The sequence below is a fragment of the Cervus canadensis genome, chromosome 17, assembly GCF_019320065.1.
Source record: "Cervus canadensis isolate Bull #8, Minnesota chromosome 17, ASM1932006v1, whole genome shotgun sequence".
NCBI lineage: Eukaryota > Metazoa > Chordata > Mammalia > Artiodactyla > Cervidae > Cervus > Cervus canadensis.
The window spans coordinates 51,208,867-51,227,885 of NC_057402.1; the positions used below are offsets into that span (position 1 = coordinate 51,208,867).

The window sequence follows — 19,019 nt, forward strand, 5'->3', positions numbered from 1 at the left end:
TCCTCCTCTGTAAATAACTTCAGAGAAGGATAGCTCTGCCAAGGTAGTGGACTTTTCTACTTTACTTCTCCCCCTTCTACGAGGAATGACGACAGGAATGCTGAAGTCCCTGAGTCTTTCCAAGGCCCCCTGGAAGGGAAGGAACACAGGAAAGGGAAAGAGGCCAAGGGTAAGGGGAGGCCCAGCGGACACATGAGCGCCGCTGAGCAGGAGGGAGGGAAAGCGCAGGTAGGCTCAGAGAGGCTTAAGCGTGTTCTGGCCCAGAGTCCCAGAAGGCCTCTGGCGTAGAGACCCAGCACCATCAGCCTGCCTTCGGGACCTGATGAGCCACTGACCCAACCGCCCGCCGCTTCTCCCACGAGCTCCTCACAAGGGCGTCGGCACGGCCGCTGTGTGTCTGCCCCTCCCCAGCTCTCTGTTAAGACAACCCGCTGCAGCAGGTTAACAATACCATGAGCTGACCCGGCTATGGGAAAGGCCTCTATTCTTGGGAGACAAAACGGACCTTGCGGCAACTAGACGCAAACCTAAGTTAAGAGAGCGTGTCTTGGAGCCTCAAATACTATGAAAACATGAAGTGACTCATGTGGATGGGTGTGGCTTTCCACCAGGGAGAAAGCTGGATTCCCGAGCAGAGGTCTAGAAAGTTCCAATTAAGCAGGCAATGAGGAGGGCTGACCTCACCAAGCTCAGCCGTGAGCTTCAGGCCTGAACACATTAACCAGCCAGGACTCTGTGGTGAGCTTATTCACATGACGTCTTACAGTCTATCCCGTGGTCCTTCCTACCCCCTGAGAAGCAGTCACCGTCATCTGACTTCTAATTCACTTGAAAGGAACGTCCATTGCTTTAGGCCTCAATGTGAGCTTCACAACCTGCATGGAACCAGCCATGATTCTATAGAAAAGAAAGTAGTCAAGGCCTCTTTCTAAGGCCCCGCCACCTGGAGCTGCATTCTCCAAAAGGGAGCCTTTACAAGTCTCTGAGATCGTGTAAGAGATGAAGGCTAGCCAGAGGCGCACACTGAGGCCAACGGTACCTTGGAGAAGACAATGCTGTCCACGTCTTCACCGGGTGAGTGAAAAAGGTCAGAATCGCTCCCAGATTCTCTTTTAAGGACACCTGGTTTTGAGGCACACTCTCGGCCCAGTCCAATATCCAGGAAGCTGTCACATTCTGAAAAAGAAAATTCATTCAACCACTGCTTAAAAAAAAAATCAGTTTCTTTTCATTCCAGCCATCAGCCTTTTAAATCGATCGACTACCCAATCTCTCTCTTGCTGTATTTTTTCTATTTTTTTTTTAAATTGATGTATTTTAATTGGAGGCTAATTACTTTACAATATAGTAGTGGTTTCTGCCATACATTGACATGAATCAGCCATGAGTGTACATGTGTTCCCCATTCTGAACCCCCCTCCCACCTCCCTTCCCATCCCATCCCTCAGGGTCAGCCCAGTGCACCAGCCCTGAGAGCCCTGTCTCATGCATCGAAGCTGGACCGGAGATCTATTTCACATATGATAATGTACATGTTTCAATTAAAAAGCTGTGAAGGACACAAATTTAGTGGCTTTCAATTCTCTGTTGATAACCTGAGTCTGTCATATAAATCATGGGCACAAAAATGAAAAAAAACAAACAAACAAACAAACAGTGATTTAGAACTGTAATAACACCTATGTATTTAAACATACATCTTTTCCTCTTGGTAGTTAGAGAATTTATTTCTTTTGCTACCAAACTCTGAAGTTCTTCGTTAGGAAACTATGTGATAGGGTGTGCAGGCAATTTCTGTCTTGAGACTTAAGTTCTTTCTGGAAACTCATTACTTTATCAAAATACTAAGATGAAAGACAAAGAGGAAGCATAACTAATAAGCATACCAGTGTATTAAACTTACAGATTTTATTATGCAATAACAGAAATGTAACTATTTAACTTTTCCTTGATAGAGCTGATATTGGCTGAATAATGTGATGAAGAAAAATACATAATCTAGAATCTGTTTTCAGTTCAACAACTAGGATATGAACTCTGGGGAAGCAGACAGAGAGGGGCCTTGACAGAAATATTGTACTGGTGCCTCAAAGAATTCTCTGAGTGACTGAACTGAACTGAAGCAGACCTAAATTAGCTCAGTATTTAACCCATTCTCTCCCTTAACTCTGTAATCAAAAGGGACATGTGACCTGGTAACAACAGAGATTAAAACATTGGTACATAGTGATGCCAAGAAAGATATCAACCTCCTTCAACAAGTTTTGAAAGATGAAGCGATTCCATTCTAGTTGGCATGATGCATGACTTGGAAAACACATGTAAGTTTATCAAATCTTCAGGTGCTACTAAGTGATGAATGAGGGACAGTTGTAGACAAGCTGGCTGCCTGGCAGTTCAAGAGAACTCTACCTGGAGGCTTTGCTTGAAAGGAAATTCAAGAGCAGCTGACAACACAAGGTGATGGCAAAACAGAAGACACTAGCAGTTTCGGGCTGTATTCACAGACAAAGCACAGACAGACAGACAGTGTACCAAGTCCCACACGGGGACAGTCTGGCCACGGCCAGCGGGTGCCACCGACGCTGCACCGCCACGGCTGGGTCTGTTCCTAGACAAATCAAACTGAAACACTGATAAACGTGGCAATGAGGTCATGAGAGTGGAAACACCCGAGATACATCCAGGCTGCAGAGGAGCTTGAAGAAAATGTGTCTGAGGACGGCTGAAGGCTCGCCCAGTGAAACCAGAGCTTCACTGTAACTAGGCTTCCGGGCCACAGGCTGACAGACACCTGAAGTCATCAGGGTCACTCACTAGAAGAGCTGGAGAAGAATGCCTGCCTGGGGCAAGAGGTCTTGAAAAAACTGTCTACACAGAAGAGGGAGTAGAGGTTGAACTAGATGATGCTAATGTCTCTTTTAATTCTTAGAATCTATGCTTAGACAATGTGCTTCCCAAGTGGCGCAGCGGTAAAGCGGTAAAGAATTTGCCTGCCAGTGCAGGAGACGCAAGAGTCGCAGGTTCAATCCCTGGGTTGGGAAGATCCTCTGGAGAAGGGAATGGCATCCCACTCCAGTATTCTTGCCTGGAGAGAATCCCATGGACAGAGGACCCTGTCGGGCTACAGCCCATGGAGTTGCAAAGAGTCGGACATAACTGAGCATGCATGCACATCACACACATGTTTAGACAGTAACTGTGTGTGTACATGTCTGTGTTCAGAGATAATGAGAAGAAAAAGGTTTTCTCATCTAAACTAATAAGGGATCATTAATAAATTATTAGCCTTGGATTCACATTGATGTTTGACAGGAAACAACAAAATTCTGAAAAGCAATTATCCTTCAATTAAAAAATAAATTTATTTAAAAAAAAATTATCAGCCCTGGATTAGCCAGGAATCTGAGACAAGGTCAAAAAGGCACTGCACCGATACAGGTCATGAATTACTTGTCAACAAAATTACCTTTTCTGTTGGTGAAGCATTTGACTGGGGATTACCCAAATAAAGAGCTGTTTCATGTTTGTGTGTGGGAGGGTAGGGGGCAGTTTATAATCCCGGGGTAGAAATGAATATATTAAGAGGAAATTTCAACACAGATGTATTAATACATAAATCACGCCACAGGAATTGAGGTGGGGCTTACAGATTAATCTGAAAATGTTTCTGTTTAAAGTAGAAAAGTAGTTCATTTCAATCTTGGTCCAAACTGTTTCTGTGTGTAGTTCAATGGGAATAGCCCTGCTTTTAAAAGCCTGGAAATCACAGGTATTCTAGAATTTTGGGTGTTTTTCCCCCCCTCACAGTTAAGAGTATGTACTAACTTAGGTGGAGTCGGTGGCTGTGATTTTTCTACTTGCTCCCCCCACCCCCACCATCCCGGCTTTCCCCACTTGGAAAAATCAAAAACTCCACTCTGCGGTTGAGGGGAAAACAGCAGGGGGAGGGGGCTGCCCAAGAGCAGAAAAGGCTGTCACAGCAACTACGCGGAGCCGTTCGCCGTCCAGCTGGCAGGCAAAAGACCACGTGCAGATTCCAGACTGGAAAACGCAGCGGTTCAAGACATTCTAACGGAAAATTCACAGGGAAGGTCCAAACTCGGTCCCGGGAGGAACACCTCACCCAGGGAACGAACCCGAGTCTGGGATGGGATCCGGCGCTGACTGTCGAGCTGGGGCGGAGGCAAGAGGATGAAAACGAGGAAAAAGGGGAGCAGAGGGCCCGAAGGCGTTATGAAACCCCCACAGACGGGAGTGCGGGGACCCTCAGCTCACATGTGCTGGCAGGTTTTCAAGATGAATGGAATCTTTCTTCCTAATCCATAAGGTGGAGCATAAGGAAGGTATAAACAGGAACAACCATTGCTAGGTTTAGATGGAGTGAGGTGGCTTAAATCCGGATCTGACTACTAAAAGACCCCCAGGCAAGAAGTCATTCTTGACCTCTAAGACTCCTTACCAATGAAATAGGATAGTACGTCCCTCCCTAAAATAGTTGTAGTGATGGTGAGAAAGAATTTATACACTTAGTTAAGGACATCTGCACCTTGGCACACAGCAGGCATAATATGATACACACACCTACTGGGGTTAAAGCTTCATTAACCTATAACTTGTGATCTGACAAAAGTCTGGTAAGGACATGACAGTTTGTGGTGGGTCAGTCCTATTTTATGACCTGTTTATAAATCTGTCTCTTACTTTTGTGCTCTGAGCCACCACCTTTTTAAAAGCAAGCAAAATGTAATGTGCACTTTCAAAGTGCCTATCAAGTCACTTGGGCTTAAATTTTACATATGCAAACAAATTATAGTTGGGGAAGGGTAGGAAAACTTAGCAGCAGCCTGCTCACTGGGCTTTGCTGAACTATGTTAACCGTAATCCATGTGCACTTATTTCTACTTAATAAGTGTGCATTTATCCTGGACTGAAGATCATACAAGTGAAAGAAAGTGAAAGTGTTAGTCGCTCAGTCCTGTCCCACTCTTTGCAACCCCATGGACTCTAGCCCACCAGGCTCCTCTGTCCATAGGATTCTCCAGGCAAGAATGGAGAATGAGTGGGTTGCCATTTCCTTCTCCAGGGGATCTTCCTGACTCAGGGATCGAACATGGGTGTCCCACACTGTGGGCAGATTCTTTACCTCTGAGACTCTAGGAAAGCCTGAAGAGTATGCAAAGTGACGTTAAATAAAGGTTTTTATCTTATTTAGTCTAACACTATTGTTCTCTTGAGCTTTTGTTTAAAAGCAAAAGAAAGAAACCTACATGATTGAACGTATCTAGAATTCACAAGAAACTATGCCTACAATCATAATCTCAGGCCTGAAGTTCAGGAGCATAATTCAGGATTTTGTTAAACTGAGGTTTAAAAAGATTTGAAAGAATCAAAGTTTTTCAGGGGGCTGTGGTATGGAGAAAGTCAACAATATTTAAGATTATGCCCTGGGGAAAATGCTCAGGGGTTCAAATTCACCTCTTTTAAGGAGTAAAAATAAACTGTGGCATGTGGAGAACTTTCCTGTGACTATTCTAACTGTGAGGCAACCTCTACAGGGCAAACAACTTCACGGCTTGAGTGGCTGAGAATAATTACACTTCTAGAAAAAGCCCCGAACAGCTAAGGAACTAAAACAGAGTGAGTAGTATACTTTCAAGTCGAAGATTCTAAGGGATTAGATGGGGAATGGGTCAGTTACATCTATGAGCAAGGTCAATCTTACAATATTTGGAGACCCTAAACACAACAGCATAATAATATTCTTTAACTTCTGTATGAGAGAAAAATAGAAAGAAAAAAAAATATTCTCATATTTGTTTCCAACACTTTCTTTGGAGCAAAGTCAGAGGGTTGAGAATCAGCAGGACACTTCTCTTTAGGAAGAGGATTTGAACCATCTTGTTCTTAAATTTCCTCCTACTACCATATATCCACAGCTAAACTGTTTCTAAAATGACCAGCAAATGAGAACTCAGTAATTTTTAAAGCAAGTCAGGAAAAACTGAAAAGGTTAACAGAGGTTTTGTTGGGTAAAGCAGACTCAAGAGCCCAAAATGCAAATTACCAGTTGCAAGAACAGGCGTAGGGTACTTGAGTTACTCACCAGTCATCTGGACTCTTCCCTTAAGGAAAGCCAGTAGGCTTCAGGGATGGAAGACAACAGAGCACAGACATCGGGAACAAACCTTGCATCACAGTGAATTAGTGGCTCAACGTGGGTGAAAAGTCAGGACTCCTAACGACCACAACACATGCACTGTGTCATTAACCACCGAGGTCTTAAGGGCCTTTTACCCTCATCTAATGTCACTAGTACCTCGTGGGTGCTTAAGGAGAGCCTCAACTGCTGACAGTATTTCCAAAGATTACGATTCTCAATCTAGGCTACACAGCAGAGGAACCAAAGGCTCTTTTAGAGATCTGATGCTCAGACCACACCTCAGCCTAATTAAATTGGAATCGCCAGGGGGTAGGACCCAGACATCTGCATATTTTTAAAGGTCCCCAGGTAATTTCAATGCGCAGCCAAAATCAAGAGGCCTGAGATTAGTCTTTAATAACATATATTTATAGTTTTATCATATTAAGAAACCATTATCACATGTACATATATGCACAGCACATATGCCTTCACAGATGAATTAATCAACCATAAAGCCACCTGTGGAAACTTACTGCTAAAATGAAATTTAGGTAATTACACATTCATTTTCAGCTGTGAATAGATAAAAGGCCTAGAAACCCAAATCACGTAATACTCTTCTCACTTATCCCACTAATGCTCATGAAGGACAGATCGCCAACATTCTGCATTAGAGTGGGATGGTGGCTCTGGAAAAGGGACATTTTGGATGCAGTTATTCAAGCAAACCGGAAGATGGAGAATCCCCGCTTACCCGGGCTCTGCGTGGGAGCCAGAAGAGATGCTGCGTCAGGGCACGGCTCAATGGTACACCAGTTTTCTCGGTTTATCTGAAGGGAAAGAAAGAGAGATTGAGTAAAAGTCATGCGTAAAAAAGCAAAACGGAAAAAGACATACAAAGAGGAAGATCATGGTGCAGACAAGGGTGAAATAAAAAAAAGAAGTTAACAGGTAAAATGGATCAAATGTTGAACTACGTATTTCACATCCTGGTTTGCAAGTCAGAAAAAAAGTGCAAAAATAATTCCTGTTTATTCAAGGTTCACTGTACTTTGGGTATCAGGTTAAGAATTCTACATACATTATTTCAATTCATCCTAATAATTCTACATATATCATTTTATTTAATCCCCACACTAGCTCGAAGAAGTTTGTATTATTTCTCTTGCCAAAAAATAACTAGGCTTGCAGGACCTACACTTGTCAATTTCTGATCTTTGGTGAGAAGATGCTAAATTATATGGGTGAGAAAGAACAAGAGCTTTCCTAAACATGCTAAGCAAATAAGGTAGAAAGTTATGGGGCATTCTGTCAAATTACAACTGTCTGACAAAGAGCAAATGCAAAAAATTAAACTGCTTGCAAATAAACTATGCAAACCTAGAGCCACAGGAAACAAACACCAAATCATTGACTCGCTTCAGCTCTTTTCCCAGTAGAGAGGAATGGAGGCTGGGACCAGAGGCCATCAGTGTTTCAACTCCTGGTGTGTTACAGAATGATGCCAAAAATTTGAAAGTGATCCTTGAATGGAAAAGAATATTCAGCAGGGTCCCTGGGATTATGCAAAGTATCCCCTTTCAAAATGCAATCTGAGTGAGTATAAGGAAGAAACCTCAAATTCAGTAACCTTAACAAACCCAATCCCCATCTTTCAAAGAATGGAAACAGCAAATTTTCCTTAAAAAAACAAAACAGACCCTTTCATTTAGAGAAAGAATTTCTGACTGTGAACTACACCTCATTTGAAACGAGCCAAACTTCACTTCCAGTGAAGAAAGTTTCTCTGTCAACAGGAAAAGCAAGAGTCCATAATTACTGTACTTTTGCTACATGAACATAGCAACAAATTTTAAAGAGATAACGGACATTTTAAAAGCAGACCCTTTAACAACAGTGAAGAATGCCGAGCCACTCTGAATTATCATGACATTGCTCTCTCCCAGTCCATGATCTTCAACACCTCTCCACTCAACATTTTAGAAAACTTTGTTAAAACTCTTGATCTGAGAATGTATTCATCACCTTTTCAGAAGTTACTCAATAGCTAATGAGTAAACAGAATTTTCTTCATCGTCAATACTTGAGGGACGAATTGACGTCACTTTTCATGTCATTTTAGGCATTTGTGTGTAACAGAAAATGAGTTACACATTTTGCAAAATAATATATAAATAATACAGAAATAATGTATTATTGAACAAAAAAGTTAGTGGAGTATTATTTAAAATAATATACCATAAATATTGAAAGAAAGAAAATTAAATCAAATCCCTTTAATGAAACACACTGATTTCTGAATAATGATGACGAGAACATACTAGTGGTGGGAGACAACTCCTCAAGGATCTCCCTGTGCGTGTCTAGTGAGCAAAGGACACTGCCTGTCCTTTCATCCCACAGCCTGGGGAGACACAGACACTGTTTCTTTCTGTGTGAAGACAGGTGTGTGAAGTCAGAACAAAAGTGAGGCAGGCTTACTGCACACAGTAAGACCTCAGGGTCCCACGGCTGTGACAAGCATCTCCCTGGGCCCCTCGTGTTGCCCCCCGGGAGCAGGGCAGCCGGCAGCACCAACAAGAAGCTGATGCTCAGGGTGCTTTTGACTTCAGACAGCAGCCACGAAACTGTCAGGCTGACTTGGTAGCTTGCAAGTAGGGTGAAATCTCAGACCCCATCACAGTTTTGACAGTTCAGTTCAGTTCAGTTGACAAGCTCAGACGGTAAAGCGTCTGCCTACAATGTGGGAGACCTAGGTTCGATCCCTGGGTCGGGACGATTCCCCTGAAGAAGGAAATAGCAACCCACTCCAGTATTCATGCCTGGAAAATCCCATGGACCAAGGAGCCTGGGTGCTACAGTCCATGGGGTCGCGAAGAGTCAGACACGACTGAGCGACTTCACTTCAGTTGACAACTAGTATATATTAAATAGTACTGCTATACTTAAAGGTAGCAGTGGCCAAAAGTCTCCTGATGACACCTATATGGTGAAAAGCTTTAATCTGATTCAATGTTTTGAGTGGTTATGCCTGAGTAATCATAAAAAGACAACTAATACCCACTCTAACTTTTCTACAGGTTCCTGAGTCTTCTTTAATGACTATTAATCAGCTATACCCCAATACAAAATGTCTGTAGTGTTAAAAAATAAAATTAAAACTTAAAGAATGAAACCAACACTGGAACATTTTGTTAATTAAACTCCAGACTTTGGATTTCATTCATTTTTCCATTAATGTTCTTTACTGTTCCAGGATCCAATCCAGGGTCAGCTAGTTCAGTTCAGTTGCTCAGTCGTGTCCTATTCTTTGCGACCCTGTGAACTGCAGCACGCCAAGCCTCCCTGTCCATCACCAACTCCGGGAGCTTACTCAAACTCATGTCCATTGAGTTGGTGATGCCATCCAACCATCTCATCCTCTGTCGTCCCCTTCTCCTCCCGCCTTCAATCTTTCCCAGCATCAGAGTCTTTTTCATTGAGTCAGTTCTTTGCATCAGGTGGCCAAAGAACTGAAGTTCCAGCTTCAGCATCAGTCTTCCAATGAATATTCAGGACTGATTTCCTTCAGGATGGACTGGTTGGATTTCCTTACAGTCCAAGGGATTCTCAAGAGTCTTCTCCAACACCACAGTTCAAAAGCATCAGTTCTTCAGTGCTCAGCTTTCTTTATAGTTCAACTCTCATATCCCATACATGACTACTGGAAAAACCACATAGCCTTGTCTAGATGGACCTTTGTTGGCAAAGTAATGTCTCTGCTTTTTAATACGCTGTCTAGGTTGGTCATAGCTTTTCTGCCAAGGAGCAAGCGTCTTCACTTCAGGGCTGCAGTCACCATCTGCAGTAATCTTGGAGTCCCCAAAAATAAAGTGTCTCACTGTTCCAGTTCTAACTGTCGCTTCCTGACCTGCATACAGATTTCTCAGGAGGCAGGTCAGGTGGTCTGGTGTTCCCATCTCTTAAAGAATTTTTTCCACAGTTTGTTGTGATCCACACAGTCAAAGGCTTTGGCATAGTCAAGTAAAGCAGAAGTAGATATTTTTCTGGAACTCTCTTGCTTTTTGATGATTCAACAGATATTGGCCATCCAGCATACCACATCACATTTTGTGTGTGTATTTGCACATTTTTGTGCATAATTTCACATTTTGTGCAATTTTGCATTTTAAGACCTTTATTGAAATATATGACAAGGGTTTGTATAGTCAAAGCTATGGTTTTTCCAGTAATTATGTACAGATATGAGAGTTGGGCCATAAACAAGGCCAAGCATGAAAGAATTGATGCTTTCCAGTTGTGGTGCTGAAGAAGACTCGAAAGTCCCTTGGACTGCAAGGAGATCAAACCAGTCAATCCTAAAAGAAATAAATCCTGAATACTCATCAGAAGGACTGGTGCTGAAGCTCCAGTACTTTGGCCACCTGATGCAAAGAGTTGACTCACTGGAAAAGACCCTGATGCTGGGAAAGACTGAAGGCAGGAGAAGGGGATGACAAAGGATGAGATCATTGGATAGCATCACTGATTAAATGGACAAGAGTTTGAGCAAGCTCTGGAAGACAGTGAAGGACAGGCAAGTGTGACGTGCTGTTGTCCATGGGGTTGCAGAGTCAGACATGACTTAGCGACTGAACAACAACAAATTGAAACATAATTCATATACTCTAAAACTCATCTATTTAACAACTAAATAGCCTGTTCAATGGTCTAGTGTCTTAATACAGTTGGGAAACCATGGCCACTATCTAATTTTAAAACATTTTCACGGCACCAAAAAGAAACCTTGCATCCATCAGTAGTCACACACTACCCCAAACCCCTCCCCTCCCCCAGGCAACCATTAATCTATGTTCCATTTCTATGTATTTGCCTACTCTGGACATCTTGTATAAATGGAATCATACATTTTGATGTCTTTGATTACTGGCTTCTTGCACTTAGCTTTTAAGGTTCAAGGCTTTCAAAGTTCATCTGTGTCTTAGCATTTATCAGTACTGTACTCTACTGCCAAATAATCCACAACACTGTATGGATATTCCCACATTTTATTTATTTATTCTTCAGCTGATAGACATGTGGGCTGTTTTCACTTTCTGGCTGTTATGAACAATCCTGTCATGAATATCCATATACGAGCATAGGACATGTTCCACTTCTTTTGGGTATACACTGAAGGGTGGATAATAAAAATAAATAAATAAATAAATAAAATAAAATAAATAAAAAAATAAAGTGATGATAACTTTACGTTTAATAAAGTCTGAGGGCTTGCCAGGCTTTTCCAGAGTGGCCGTGCCATTTGACATTCCTACCACCAATGTCCGAGTGATCTGATCTCTCCACTCACTCACCAACACCTGCTGCTGCTCTTACCTGTGTTTAGATGTATCCAACTTGACAGGTGTGAATGGTATCTCACGTGAGTATATGAGATACACTTTCAACTTTTCCTTTTTTAAAATATATGTATTTTACCAAAGTACAGTTGACTTACAATGCTTCAGGAGCACAGCAAGGTGATTCAGTTATACACATACACATGTATTATTTCTGAAATTATTTCCCATTATAGCTTATTACAAGATACTGACTGTAGTTCCCTGTGCCATACAGTAAACCTCTGTTGCTGGCTGCACTTTTTTAAATTAGAAATCTAGCATTCTATTCCTACTAAGTAGAATCAAAATGTCATAAATTTTTTAGTAGGCAAAAATTCATAAGTTTTCTAAAAATATATATATTATACATATTATTTATATATATGTAAACAGAAGTTTTTCTACTAAGCTTGATAGAGGCATGAGGAAAAAATTTTAAGAGATGGAGAAACTGGAAAACAAACTAAATGAAATCAGAGCACTGAATATGAAATGGAAAAAGTGAAACAGACTAGATGAGAGTAAATAAAACATGATCGTGTAGTTCAGCTGGTTTTAAACATGACTGCTCATTAGAAACATACTTCCAACTTTTCCTTCTTTTAAAATGGAAACTATTTTTTAATCTATTGATTACTTTCTAGGAAAGGAAGACTCTATGAAGACATAATGCCAAACACCCTCAGATTCGTTTCCTTCTCTCATTAAATAAAGTACTAAATATCTTCAATGTATCAAAACATTTGTGTCAAGCCTTAAAAGCAGAAGGTAGTAAAAGAACTGAGTCCTCAAAGAACTCAGTGGGTGTGAGAGAGATGTGGAAAAATTAAGTAAATAAGTCTTCCACAGCATTCTGCACACATTAGGCACTGAAATGAGGGCGGACAAAGTGTCCTGTGATCAGGAGAAATGGGAATCAGCCTGAATGAGACACTCTAATGCCAAACTCTACCTGAAATGCTTTATACATTGCTGCCCAGGTCACAAATGTAACACACAGAAACACTGGCCCAGATAACAACTCCTCTCTTTCACTTTACACAAGGCATTATTGCACAATACATGTGGGGGAGGAGCCGGAGACTGCCACACTGTACAGGCAGAAGAATTCAGAGATTAGAGTTTCACGGAAGTTAAGAAAAGCCGAGGGCTGAAGACAGAAGGTAGGACCACAGTGTCAACTGCTGCTGAGAAGCTGGAACTGATAAATCTTTAAAAAGAAGTCACTGAATTGGGCAACCGTGAGGTTTATGGTGACTTTGGAAAGAAGAGTTTGAAACAAGACACGTGATACCAGAATTAAAACTGTAAAACATCTCATTGTATTTCTAAATTGATGGTACTTTCAAGTTTGCAGACTACCGTTGCCTGGATGGGACCTGACGCCTGTCCCATTGGGAGGCACATCGCCATTTTTGAGATGAGGCATCACGGGTGAGGCTAGATTTGGGGATGGTAGATTTATTTGCCAACTATATTGTACTGGTAACTGCATCTGCTCAAAAGACCATAAGCTCCTTGAGAAGTGAATCCTATCTTTAAAATTTCCACAGATCTCCCCAGGAGTAGAGAGCAGATGCTTAATGAATAATCTTTGAATTTATTATCCTCAATGATTTTTAAGGATAGAACTAAAGGGAGAACCTTGATGATGATCACTCTGCCTCCCTTCACCAGATCCATTAGAAAGTGGGGCGGGCACAGGGGGTGAAGGGACTTGAAGGAGGTAACAGAGCATTTAGAGATGGAGTGAGGACTCATTTTTCCTCACTCCCAGTCCGGTGCTCTTCACCCACCCTTGCAAATTACCTCTTCTTGTTCTTAATGTTTGTCTCAGAATTCAACTGTTTAAACAATTTTTAATAGCAATATGAAACTGAAAAAATCTGGCAAAGGAGCATTTAACATCTCTGGAGATTACTGGCTGGAAAAGAGAGTCACTGCTTAAATTAGACAAAAATATTTAGAAAGTAAAGTATTATAACGAGAAAACTAAAATATGAAACTGGGGGTGCCAATTTTCGGAACATCACAATGCTGTAACTGAAAGGAATGTTTTCTGTTTGTTTGTCTTGGCTTTGTCTGCTTTCAGGAGCCTGCGTTTTCAGTCACTGACAGTTAATTACCAACAACGTGCCGAGCAGGCTCACCGCTTCCAAGCACTCAAGGAAACCTCAGGAAATCTGACGGCTATGCGGCTCCAGGGAGTTCCTTCTGTGGCATCAGGACTCATTCACAAACATTTCAAACTAAAACCTACACTGAAAAGCAGTATGATTTCAGGTAAATCAGAGGCTTCCTCACCAGGAAAGGGTGAGCAAATCTAGCCCAAGAAGACTTCTTCCTACTGCTATCTTGTTGATTAAACCACACAGCGGGCCAGTCAGCTCTGGGGGAGTACCATGCCCGCCTTCGGCAAGGAACAGTGCCGAGGTGCAGCAGGAGGAAGACGAGTCGTGAGCCTGGAGGCAGTCTGCACGACAGGCCCCACAGTTCACAAGCATGAGGCACCTTCGTTCATCCAAAAGGTCAAGGATGGGCTTCCCTGGGGGCTCGGTGATTAGGAGTCCGCCCCCCAATGGCAGGAGACACGGGTGTGATCCCTGATCCGGGAAGAGCCCACATGCCGTAGAGCAACGAAGCCCGTTGGCCAGAACTACTGTGCTCGGGAGCCTGGGAGTGGCCGCCAGCGAGCCCATGTGCTGCACGGACCCACGTCCACGTGCCCTAGAGCCCGTGCTCTCCAACGAGAGAAGCCACAGCAGAGAGAAACCTGCAATCAGAGAGGAGCCCCCAACTGAATAAAAGCCTGTGCACCAATGAAGAAGATCCAGCTTGGCCAGAAATAAACACATGAAGTATAAGGCATCAAGGGTTATACCTGCATCCACACCCTAGGACAATGCATATAACCATATGGATTATGCATATAACCCACGGATTACCAGAGCTCATGAAATAACTCCACAGCCATTGAATACAGACTGCGTAGTACTGATTAGCTTGTGAAACAGAATAAGTACATGAGTACCTGAAACCCAAAGAGGTAAGGGAGTCTCTAGTATGAAGAAAGGTAATTTCTGGCTCAGAGATTTGGGGCAAGCTTAATGAGGCTGGTGGTATAGAAAGTGGGCCCTCCAAGGGGGAAGTGTGCCTAAAAGGGAGATGGTGACACTGGGAATTCCTGCCATGGAGAAAAAGAGGCTGAGCAAGGCCGCCAGGACACTTCAGAGCTGGAGTTCGTGGCCTTTGGTGGCAGAGACTCCGTCAAGGATCTGAGGGAAGCCAGGGACCGCTCTTCCCCAGAAACATGCGTGTGTGCGTCCAGTCAGTGGTTCTGGAGGCGCCTTCACAACTCAGAGTAGAGAGTTCTCCTTACAAGTTCTTGAGGAGCACGAAAAGACCAAGGGTGTCCAGGAGTATGACTGAGGAAAGAACGGGAGACACGGCAGCCGTGAATCTAAGCTTTAACCTCCACCAAGGTGAACCCCTGACCCCAGTTACACAAGCAAGGGAGTGAAAAAATCAGTATCATCCTGGGAAAACTGCAGAAAAAGCTGCTCCTTTCTACAGGCAAGGAAGGAAGGCAAGCAGGGAACAACCGGGACACAGCCCAGTAAGAGGCGTCTAGGCAGCTCCAGTCCGGAGGTGTGTCCCTGGGCTGGGGACGGGTGGCCCCCGTGGGACACAGAGGAAGCAGCAGGTCAGCGAGCTGCTACAAAGGGCAGAATCCACAGAAATGAGAGAGAGAGAAAAACCCCACACTGAGAAAAAGACGTAGGAAGTCCAGAGGAGACGGTGATGGCGCCTCTCTTTGATGAGGTTGAGTCTGAAGTGTTAAGATGTCTTTCAGATGCTTAAAAGTTACCCATATTGAAAGACTGGAGCTGGTTTCATCTGCTCTTGAGTAAAAGGTGGTGAGAAGAATGTCAAATGGAGTGGGAGCCCAATGGACGTGCCCAGAGAGAAGACACACTGCTGTGGTGCTCGTGTGGGTGACACGCAGCTGCAGGTGAAGAAACCGGGAAGGCTGGCTCTGTGCAGGCGGAAACAGCACAGAAGCGAGTGTGCAGTCACAAAATGAAATAAATCAAAACCACAGTGAGACACCACATCATGCCCATCAGGATGGCTGTTATTTAAACCACGCACACACACATACACACCCTCCAAAACAAAACAACCTCCAGAAAATAACCAGTGTTGGTGAGAATGCAGAGGAACTGAAACCTGTGTGCACGTAAATTCTTGAGAATGTAAAATGTGGAAAACAGTACAGGGGTTCCTCCAAAACTTAAACAGAATCACCATACAATCCAGCAATTCCACTTCTGGGTACACACCCCAAAGAACTGAAAACAGTACTCATATTTATAAGTCAACACTCACAGCATCACTATTCACAATAGATAAAAGGGGAAAACAACCCAACTGGCCATCAACAGATGAATGGATAAATAAAAGGTAGTATATACATGCAATGGAGCCTTAAAATAAGGACAGAATTCTGATACCTGCTTCCACATGGATAAACCACAAAGACATTATACTCAGTGAAATAGGTCAGTCATGAAAGGACAAATACTGTGCAATGCCACTTATATAAGATACCTAGGGTAGTCAAATTCTGGAGCCAAAACATAGAACGGTGATTGCCAGGGACTGGGGGCAGGGGGAGATGAAGAGTTACTGTTTACTGAGTACAGAGCTTCAGTTTGCAAAGACAAAGAAGTTCTGGACCGTGGTGATACAACAGCTGCACGACAAAGTGAACGTACTTGATGCCACTGAACTGTACACTCGTGTGGTGAGTGTTGTTATGTTATGTATTTCCTCACGACAACAAAAACAGAGTGAGTGTGCGGCGGTTCCAGAGAAGCGAGCGTGTTTAGAGAAAAGCGGTCAGGCGGCCCACAGCTGGAGGGAGAGCTGGTGATCCGGGCCAGATGCCACCAGTCGTGGTCAGCGCCATTAGCCAGAGGACAGAGTCTGCAGACAGAGTGTGGGAAGAAGGTCAAAACCGGCATCAGCGTTTCCGACCACACCCTGCACACAGGGACAGCAGCGCCAAGCAGCCCGTACTCACGTGTGACCAATACCTCGCTGAGTGTGTGCAAGTAAGCCGCCCAGGAGGCAGAGGCTGATCACAAAACCTTTCCCCCTCCTCCCGCCTGCTTTCAGAAACAGGTTTATCAGCGTGACCAATAAAAGACGCCTTCGTCTTTGGTCTATTTGTCAACAACTCCACTGTTTCTCACTCACACAGTGAGATAACTTAAAGGCCACACACCCAACGTGGCTCCTCTGGAGCGTTTTCAGAGTGCTTGCTACAGACCAGAGAAAATGCCAGGCCCTGATTATACTCAGGGTAACACATCTCTTCTCATGGTAGTCTCTTTTCCAAAAGGTGACCTCTAAGACCCAGGTTTCTACATTACTGGATGACAGACTGGTTCTCTGTACCACTGACACTCTTCTTAGCCATCTTGAGACTAGGTTTGGCAGGAAATTCTGATGGCCAGCAGAATTAGGAGATGCACTAGAAAGAGACAACAGTGTTGAGATTGCTAATAATTTGAGCTAAGGAGGAAAACAAAGATAATAACTAACAATAATAAGGCCCTTTACCCAGGTGTTGCTCTATGGAATCTTTGAACTAGTAGCAAAATACAAGATTGGCAACTGATTAAATGGGTAGGAGAAGGAGTAGATCAAAATGACTCTGAAATTTTGTTTAGCAAGCAGTTGGAAATGAGGAAAACAGAGACCGTGCCATTAAATATCCACATCTTCTGGGGGAATAAGCCACCCAAAACCACTTTCTGGCTCTGACTCTATTTGCAATTCTTTAGTTAAAAAACAAACTTAGTCCTCTGTCCATGTTGTATCTCCATGGCAATCAGATTGTGGACATTACAGGTACCGAGCATCCAAAGTTCTGGTGAGTTACAGTGCATATGGAACAAGGGATGGGAGAAGTTAATTCAGAAAAAATGTTGACCATCCTGGTAACTTTTCCATGCCTGTCTTGAAGCCTTGGGTTCCTTGGAATGATCTAAACCACACCTAAACTGTGTTCCCATCAGTCTGAAAATAGAGCTGTACATATTTTCAGTGGAGAGGGAACTGCCTTGTTTTTGGCAGTGTTTCTGCTACTGTTTATATTTGAACATCCTAATAAGACAGCTCATGGTTACACCCAGCCTTCCCAGTCACTGCCTGTACTTACTTCCCCTGCAAATGTCTCAGGAGATGTAGCTGGAGTTACAAGGCTGAACAAAAGGAAGCAGAAACCCCACCATCCGGACAGGGCAGCCAACACTTGAGTCAAAAGTCTTTTCAGGGAACCAGACTCTAACTGAGCAGACAGGCAGAGCTGCCTTCAGTCGTCTTTTGCCTCCTAACGTCTTTTGTTTAAAGCAGCATGGAAGTGTCTTTGAGCAAGTAAACTTGTTAAAGGATGTGTATTTCCTGGAAGGTGACACTGGGCTTACAGACAAACTACTCCTGCGCGCTCACCAATGAGGCCAGGGGGCCTGCCTGAGCATCACGGACGGGAGGAGATCATCGTCCTCCATACACACGTCACTCAGTGTCCACAAAACAGGGTTGCAAATGTTTTCACCATCCATCTGCTACTCTGACGTACTAGTTACAAAGGATGCTGTCAGTAAATCGTCAGCAGCAGGAAGAATCATGTTGTTACTAGTAGGCAATATTTTTGCAATTACCCAAAGTAATAAAACTAGTGAAATGGAAATGGTCCCTGGATTAAAGTCAGTAGCTGAACTAGGATTCTGACTTCTTTGTCTTCTTCACATTTCCAAAGTGCTTTGTCTTTGTCTTTGAACAGTCTCTTAATGTGATCATGAGTTAGCTACCAAACTGTGTGAAGACAAAGGCTCCTCTCACCAACTTGTATAGGCTTTAGAGGGACTTCCCTGGTGGTCCAGTGGTTAAGAGTCCACCTTCCAATGGAAGGGACTGGGGTTCCATCCCTGGTCAGGGAACTAAGATTCCCACACGCGGAGGGGCAGCTAAGGCGCCAGAACTACTGAGCCGCCCTGCTGCAAACTACGGAGCCCACACACCACAACTAGAGAATCCCGCACGCCACTGGGAGCTCTCTTCCTGCAAAGACCCAGTGCAGCCCCCAAACAAAAAGACACAAAACTAGGCCTTTGAAAGATGCTGGCTGAAGAAAATGGGCCTGTTGATACCAAAGGGTGTCTGCCAATGATTCAAATTCTTCCTTATTCCATTCTGTGCACACGATTCATAGTTACTAACCATTTACCTACCATAAGAAGCCAGAAGTCACACAGGCACTGGGGGATACTGTGAGGAGTGACATGTATGTATGTGTGTACTGGGGTGGCAGAGCCAAGGATACTATTAACCTACTTTATTATTAGAAAAAAAAATTCAAGAAGGAGCTAAGACTTCAGCATCTATTGGGTTTGATGATGGGAAGCAACAGCTGATGTGAGGAT

At 43.4% G+C, this 19,019-nt stretch overlaps 1 protein-coding gene across 13 annotated transcripts in view; it reads right to left on the bottom strand.

Moving 5' to 3' along the window:
- The window catches only part of AKAP13 (A-kinase anchoring protein 13), a 312,448-nt gene that overhangs the window by 87,689 nt on the left and 205,740 nt on the right, over window positions 1-19,019 (bottom strand). For all 13 annotated transcript variants that reach the window (XM_043489653.1, XM_043489650.1, XM_043489649.1 and 10 more), the window contains 2 exons: window positions 6,900-6,975; window positions 1,040-1,176 (listed from right to left, as the gene is read on the bottom strand). In XM_043489653.1, coding sequence (XP_043345588.1) covers window positions 1,040-1,176; window positions 6,900-6,975 — 213 coding nt within the window. The remainder of the gene's footprint in view (window positions 1-1,039; window positions 1,177-6,899; window positions 6,976-19,019) is intronic.